The sequence below is a fragment of the Balaenoptera physalus genome (assembly GCF_965194825.1).
Source record: "Balaenoptera physalus genome assembly, chromosome: 6".
Lineage (NCBI taxonomy): Eukaryota > Metazoa > Chordata > Mammalia > Artiodactyla > Balaenopteridae > Balaenoptera > Balaenoptera physalus.
The window spans coordinates 111,130,362-111,138,402 of NC_138885.1; the positions used below are offsets into that span (position 1 = coordinate 111,130,362).

An 8,041-nucleotide genomic window follows, 5' to 3' on the forward strand; every position below is an offset into this window, starting at 1 on the left:
TGTAAGTGGTAGGCTCTTCAGCCACCTAGCCATTTACAAACAGCAAAAAACACAGAAGATGCATATTCTGTAGGCATAATGCTTTTCTTCAGTGATTAAAGCTCTATTAATAGACATGTTAATCCTATGAAGTACTGTATTTCCACACAATTAAAATGTGTTAGTGGAGAAAATATAAAAGGGATAGTGAAGTGCATTTATTCCTGTAGTAAATTAAGTCCTGATTAGCTGATTATCAAAACATTATCTGATTTACATTTCTATAGACTTCTGGCCGTATGAACAGGAAATTAATTTTGGAAGTAGGTTCAGTTAGGTTTAAAGTTCAACAAATGAGAAACCTCATTTCTGCTCATACTCTGCTCTCCATACAGGAGAACATGGAGCATTTGTTGATTTATCCAATGGATAAAATATTAACACTTGAAAACCAAGAAACCAAATGTATTGTAAAATAAGCCACTTGCATGTTTGTTTGGGTATTTATCATTTTTATCTAATCAACTCTCTAAAGTGATTGCTGTGAAAAGTGGTAAGATTTACTCTAACTTTATATTTATTTACTTAAACATTTGGCAAGCAAATGGCTGGATATGGTCATATAGCAGAAGCCTGCTCCCAGCACTCTACTTTCCCACTTCATTGAATTCGCCCTCTGTGGGCGTGTGCAGTCTGTCCTGGCAGGGGGCGGTAGGTCTGAACATTCTGGGCTGCTCTCCTAACACCGGGGGCAACAACTGCTCTATCAGAGGTCGTATCGTAAAGTGGGTTTAGTCTAGCTGAGACATAATCTTACTGCCTTCCTAAGCTTAAAAAGTGCATCCTGTCCTGTCATGGTGACGACAAGTCACCCTAGTAAGGTTTTAAGGTGAACAGAAACTTGCATTATGCCCTTTGACACAGCCCCATGCACGGGGTGGGGGTGGGGGGATTCCCGTTCCCATCGAATGTAGCTTATTTATTTATTTACTTGAGATGAATCCTTGTTGCCTCAAGAGTTTTCCCCCCTCAGAGATAATAGCAGTGGCTCTCGATGGATCCATTTGTTGCCGTGGTGATGTGCCCACTCCTTTTGTTGGCTCGTCTCTACTTCAGTAAGCCCCTTCCTGTCACCAGCCCGGTGAAAATGTCTGCAAGTTCTGCAGAGCTAATAAACAGCATACATCATTCCTTTCAACTGATCACTAGAGCGGGGCCTCGTGAGTGAGTGTGGAGCATGAATCGTACAGCTGCACTAATGGAACTCTGAAGAATGAGCCCCTGAGTCAGCAGCATGAGTGCATAAGAGGGCCATGACCTCTTCCCCCTTGTCCCAGACTCAAAGTGCTGGGACGCAGAAAGGACCACAAATAGCTGTACCTTGTTTGAACATTAGGGTATTAATCCAGCTGGGTAGCCATTATTTGTTTCAAAACAGTATTTAGAGCCATCCTAGTAGCTCAGAATGGTATTTTTGAAGATAGCCCAGTTGACTAAAATTGTCCTGTGTTGGTTTTGTCTTCTCCTCCTCCCCCAGGAATGAGATGGAAAGGCACTTCCTGGAGCTACTTCAGTTTAATATTAATGTTCCTTTCAGTGTATATGCCAAATACTACTTTGACCTTCGCTCCTTAGCAGATGACAACAACCTGAATGTTCTATTCACTCCTCTTAGCAAAGAAAGAGCACAGAACTTAGAGGTAAGGCTGTGAAATCACTAACTGGGGTTTTCTGTCAGCCACCGAAGCCACACCTGTAGCTAAATTATATTAAGCAGTGATTAGGAAAATGGAAAGCTGTTAACAGTTTGAAGAGCTTATTGACCCGTTGGCATCATATTTCCTGTGTCTTTTATGGTTTATACAGGGATCCCACATTATAAAAAAAAAAATTGTCTCTTCTGTAACCATAATTCAGAATACTTTCAATCATATTTAATCTGTTAATGGTTTTCCATTTGAACCTCTACACTTACATATAACCATACATGAATAATTTCTTAAAATTGTATCCCTAATCAGATGTACCTACATAATCTACTTACCACTCTTAACTGTCTTTTTTTTTTTTTAATAATTGATGTTTTGGACTATTTCTACTGTCTTGATATTTTTAATAAATAAATAAATGTATTTATTTATTTATGGCTGCATTGGGTCTTCGCTGCTGCACGCGGGCTTTCTCTAGCTGCGGCGGGCGGGGGCTGCTCTTCATTGCGGTGCGCAGGCTTCTCATTGCAGTGGCTGCCCTTGTTGCAGAGCACGGGCTCTAGAGCGCAGGGTCAGTAGTTGTGGCGCACGGGCTTAGTTGCTCCTCGGCATGTGGGATCTTCCCGGACCAGGGCTCAAACCCGTGTCCCCTGCATTGGCAGGCGGATTCTTAACCACTGCGCCACCAGGGAATTCCCTCTTAACTGTTTTTTACTCAGCTTGCAGTTCGTGTGTGTGTGTGTGTGTGTGTGTGTGTGTGTGTGTATGTGTATGTGTATCACAGTTCAGTCCCATGAGTTTATTAGACAAAGCATCCGTGGCTAACCTGAGAGACCTATACTTGGAAGGTATAATGTGGATTCAGATACTGGATGTAGAAAGTACATGAGTTTTTAATATACATGGTAACGTACATGGAACAACGTAATACTTATGGCTTATGATTTTTGGTGGGTATACAGCAAAATTCACAACTGAAGTGAACACATTTAAAATTGATACTTTCTGTGGTACCTTGGTGGTACTTTAGAATAAGATGTTTTTCTAACATAATTTATGTGCAAGTGAAATAGCACCTTTCAGCGCTTGTCATTAGACCTCTCCTACCTTCAGCACATACCTACCTGATTAAAATTTTCTTAGAGTATGTAATAACTAATGAAAACTGAAGAGAAGTTGAATAGCTGAGTAAACACTGATTTTGCCCAAGTGTATGTCCATTACGTTTAAGGATCACGTGTGTAGGTAACAGATGATATTGCTATTAGGAGCCTATCATTAGGAACCCAATTTTTAAGTAACTCTAAGTTATTAGGGCAAGTTACCCCTTGCCCCAGCAATCTAATCATAGCCCTTAAAGGTTATTACCTTAGGGAACTGTCAGTTAGTGTAGATATCAGCTATCCAAAGTAGCAGTTAACTATGAACTATCTAAACGAATGGAGATGTGTGGCTTATCAATGATGCTTTTTTTGTTTTTTTAAGGTCCGAACATTTTTTTTTCCCCCCTAATTATACCTATGTTCTACCTGATTGACTTTCCTAGGCCATTTCCAGATTGTGTGACGACAAATACAAAGACGTGTGTAGAGCTGCTATGAGAAGGTCTTTCAGCGCTGATCATTTCATTGGTATTCGGCGCTCCAATGCCATCCTCTCTTAAGGGAGAAGTGAGGGGTTGTAACATCATAAACCCCTCGAAACAAAGACTGGAGAAATATCACCTCTCCTGCTCAGAAACCAGCAAAGTTAGTATTTTCACCTTAAAGAAAGACATTGAATTCAAGAGACTCATGGACAAGCGAAGATTATGCTCATAGGAAAGAACGGGACCTCGTCAATGTAACACGCTCTTCTGTCCTTTTTATTGTAAACAGAGTTACAAAAACCACTCCAAAGCTAAAAGCTCCCAATCCACGCACAGATATCTGCTCCCAATCCACGCACAGATATCTGATAGCTGTGAGCTATGTGAGGTTTTTTAATTAATAGTTTAAATTTTTAGACTTTAAAGACACTAGCTATATAACTTCTATGTTTTTCTTACCTCACTGTCCCATACTGCTGCATATTCCTTTAGAATCAGTGCAGTATTACCATCAAAAAATGGGACTCCAAAAAAAAAAAAAGTAAAAAAACAAAAAAAGAAAAAAAAACAAAAAAAAAACAAAAAATAAAAAAAAACAAAAAAAAAACAAAAAAGAAAAAAAACAAAAAAAAAACATGGGACTCCTAACAACTCATAAAGCCAAACTTCGGAACAGACTGTTGTAGCATCGTTAGGTTTTGCAGGGTTCTTCCTCCCTACTATATCATTGAAGCTGCTAGTCATTATTGGCAATCAATTTAAACCAAAAAGCTGCTGAATAACACATGTCATCCAAACTCTTTGCAGGCAGTACTTATTAGCATATTAGCATGTTTGCGATCATAAACAGAGAAAGTAGGTTATTTCCTTCTATTGGGTCCGTGCTGCATTTCTTGTTAACTATAATGGTGCTTCTGATTTTGTGATGATTTTCCTCTTTGTTATATACTTGTGTTAAAGGATATTTTCATAATTCCAGCCAACATGGTGGTCCAGTAATTAACAAGCCGGTGATGAAATAGAAGGTGTCCCAAAAGTCTTAGAACAATTTTAAGCTTTAATATAGTGTGCTTGGATACTCCAGAACAGTGTCGCAGAAGTATAAATGCTAGACTGGCAAAACATCACTTGAAACTTTAATCGAATTTCTTCTAAACTCATTTACTTTTGTACATTTTAAACATTAAGCTTTTATTTTTTTATTTTTTTAAATGAATTAATTTATTTAATGGCGTGTTGGGTCGTTTCTGTGTGAGGGCTTTCTCTAGTTGTGGCAAGCGGGGGCCACTCTTCATCGCGGTGCGCGGGCCTCTCACTGTCGCAGGCTCTCTTGTTGGGGACACAGGTTCGAGCCCTGGCTTGGGAAGGCCCGTGAGCCACAATTACTGAGCCTGCGAGTCTGGAGCCTGTGCTCCGCAACAAGAGAGGCCGCGATAATGAGAGGCCCGCGCACCGCGATGAAGAGTGGCCCCCACTTGCCACAACTAGAGAAAGCCCTCGCACAGAAACGAAGACCCAACACAGCCATAAATAAATAAATACATAAATTTTAAAAAATAAAAAATAAAACAATAAACGCTTAACGTTTAAAATTTACAAAACTAAATGAGTTTAGAAGAAATTCGATTAAACTTTCAAATGATGTTTCGTAAGTTTGTGGCATTTATACTTCTACAAGTATCAAAGCTTAAAATTGCACTAAGACTTGAGGGGATACCTCCCCTCCTCTTTTTAAAATAGTCCTTTGCAAGGCTGGGCTGCTTACCTGCTTGATCACCTAAGTTTCTTTTTTCTAGATTTGGTAAAGGAATTATGAACAACAGTGTTAATTCACATGTAATAAATTGAAAAGAACTGGACCCTAGTAGTAGTGACAGGAGAGTAAGTGATACGAAACAGCTTTTCTATCCTGTGTGTTAACCTGGCTGTAGGTGTCTCACTTCAAGTTCTATGTAAGAGGAAACATATAAACCTTAGGAACCCTTACCTCAGGCTTTAAAAGGCAGGGAGGTCCAGTAATCAGTCTTTTTGGAGATTGGTAACGATGTCACCTAAACTTGAAATATTTAAAAAAAAAAAAAAAAAAGTGTTCTCAACTATGTGAAATCTTTCTCCTCCTACCTTCTCAAATGTAATCCTAGGAATTTTGCCTGTAAACAAAGCATTTCTGGGCCAGAAGTACTTTCTCTCTTTATAGCAAGGCTTCACATTATACTGAGTGCTGCAGGTTCCATCATTTTTAAGGGACAGAGACATAAATGATAAATTATGGTATATAAAATACTACAATCTACCACCTCAAAAAATATTGTTTATGGAGTTTGGAGCTTGGAAATTCAAGTACTGATTGCAGTTTTATTTTGAAAAGAATGCTACAACTTATGTGGTTTTTCTTCCTCATGTTTATATTAAAAGAAAAGCTAATAAACTCTGTTTTAATTAAAATATATGGCTACTGTGTTTGTAACACTTCTCACTGTTCACATAACATTACAACTCTGCCTAACTCAAATGTTTTCAGTCAGCTCTGACAGTCGGGCCTTAAAGCATTTTCCAACTAACCATTCATAAGTTGTTTTGACCCCTGCCTTTAGTTAAGATGTAGACATTTATTTCTTCAGCTTACGCTCTTTTCAACCTGAAGATAATCTAGTACACTTAAAATCACTGGCTACAGTGCTCAGTGGCATAATGCATTAGATGGCATTTTTGAATTGTTTGTTATGGTGCCAAGATGGAAATGCACATTGAAAGATAAAAGTAGGTAAATACACAGAGAAAGGAATTACAGGAATACTGTAGAATCAGAACTTGTTGTTTGAGGGTTTCAAGCAATTGAACAGGAAAGAAAATGGAAAAACAGGAAGCAGTAGAATTGTGGTTGCTGTTAAGAGGGTGACTTTTAAACAAGCCACGTAATTTGACTTTAACATGCTATTTCACTTAACATTCAGTTGGAAATATACCAGATCTCTAAAGTTTCTTTTAGACCCTAGCCACTGCACTTGAGCAATATTCCATCAGTCCTGATAGTATTGCCGTAGTATTTCATCCACCTTAATTACCTTCCTAAGGTCACATCTTTAACTTTGTTCTTGTTAAGTTGCTGATGAGGAGAAATGATCTGATTTAGTACAGAAGGGAAAAAAAATCGATCACAAGTCACTGTTTATATCAATAGTTTGCACCGCGTAGTAATATGCCAGTTACTAAGCAGAAATGCTGACATATCTCGAGTGGTCGAAGGTTTGAAAAAAAAAATTGGGGGTAGGAACATTGGGCATGACTGTAGCTTCAAGAACAAGTTGGTAGAATAAGGGGAATCGCTAAAAATTGCTTTTCCCCTTCAGCTTTAATTCTAGAGGCAATACAGCCATTTTAATAAATGGGAAATTGAGGCAACTTAAGGTAAAAATTTAAACATCACAAAGTAGGTTCTCCAACAAATATGGGGCATGGAAACTAGTTATTAATAGGGTGGCAACTATGGCATTTTTTTCCAGATTTTTATACCGAGGAAGGGTTTGTTCCCTAAAGTAGTAAGACTATAAAAGAATATCTGACTACCTGAACTCAAATTTTATTTTTTCGCTTTTTAAGAAAAATTATTTTTCTCTATTGGAATACTGACATCTGTGCAATTTTAACTCTGATATACCGTGAACTGAACTTTATTCTTTACAAGGAAAAGACAAAAGTTTGAAATGTATGTTTGAACCAAATTAAATTGCCATTTTTGTATGTTAAATTCATGTGGTTGACCCTAAGACAACTTCTTAGGGCCCAGTGTTTCTGGTTAAGAGAAATTTTTTCCACCCTGTATCAGATTCCATCATGACCCTATGCTTTCACATTTACTCCTAATGTACCCTGTATGCCCATTCTTGAAATTCAACAGCACTAAATCCTAGTTTTACAACAGGTCAAATTTCATTTCTTAGTTTTCCCATTCTATAAAATATACCATTCCTTGATTTTTGAAAAATGCTGAAGCCAGTATTTACTGGAAAACAATTCACTCTGTATTCAGGTTATGCAATGTTTTTGGAAATGTTTACCTATAGCGTGTAGGTTAGCTAAAATCTTTCATCACCCAAGACTTCTCTCTAACCACATGTAAAATGACTACGACTGTTCCCTCACCCAGAAGCCGCATTCTTGAGTATAGAGCTATTTGGTAAAGCACTTGACAGCTGGTAGGGGCTCTCCCAGGGGTAAGTGCTAATTTCTATGCAGAATCTGTAGATTACACCCAGCATCTATCAAGTTAAGGATTAGATCACCTAAAATCTTAACTGTTAGCCACTCACCAGCCTGGCCAGCCTGACACCGTGCCAGCAAGAATACAAAAGATCTAGGAGCCCTTCAGAGACACCTGGTCCCTTGTACACAGGTGCAATCTGTTTGGCTTCTGAGGCAATTTCCACTAGTCCGTTTTAAATGGGTTTGGCAGATGAGATAACATGTACTTCATGTGAAAGAAATGTTATGAATACCAGTTTATGGTTTAGGATCGCTAACATGCAGAAAGAACCAGGAAAGTGAAGTAGTATAGAAATTAAGAGAAATCCAGAGTCAAATGAAAAGAGGTGAATGTTCTTTAAAAAAAAAAAAAAAAAAAAAAAAAAGAAGGCACAGGTTAGGTGATTACTTAATTGCTGTGAGGGCAGCTAAATAATTTGAATGTGATTAGAGAAAGTCAGTGACAGCCTCAGAACCTAAGGTCCTCAAGAATATGTCGATCTCAACTTCAAGACCTCAAATT

General features: G+C 38.2%; 1 protein-coding gene and 1 long non-coding RNA gene across 2 annotated transcripts in view; both read left to right on the top strand.

Annotated features, from left to right (window-relative positions):
* LOC309662635 overlaps window positions 1-4,132 on the top strand; it is a 930,148-nt gene extending 926,016 nt beyond the window's left edge. The window contains exon 2 of the long non-coding RNA XR_014264824.1: window positions 3,892-4,132. This is a non-coding gene — a long non-coding RNA (uncharacterized lncRNA). The remainder of the gene's footprint in view (window positions 1-3,891) is intronic.
* Window positions 1-4,132, top strand: part of LOC309662631 (cyclin-Y-like protein 1) — a 33,900-nt gene extending 29,768 nt beyond the window's left edge. The window contains exons 9-10 of the mRNA XM_082465544.1: window positions 1,517-1,679; window positions 3,235-4,132. Coding sequence (XP_082321670.1) covers window positions 1,517-1,679; window positions 3,235-3,351 — 280 coding nt within the window. The 3' untranslated portion in view covers window positions 3,352-4,132. The remainder of the gene's footprint in view (window positions 1-1,516; window positions 1,680-3,234) is intronic.
* Window positions 4,133-8,041: the final 3,909 nt, after the last annotated feature.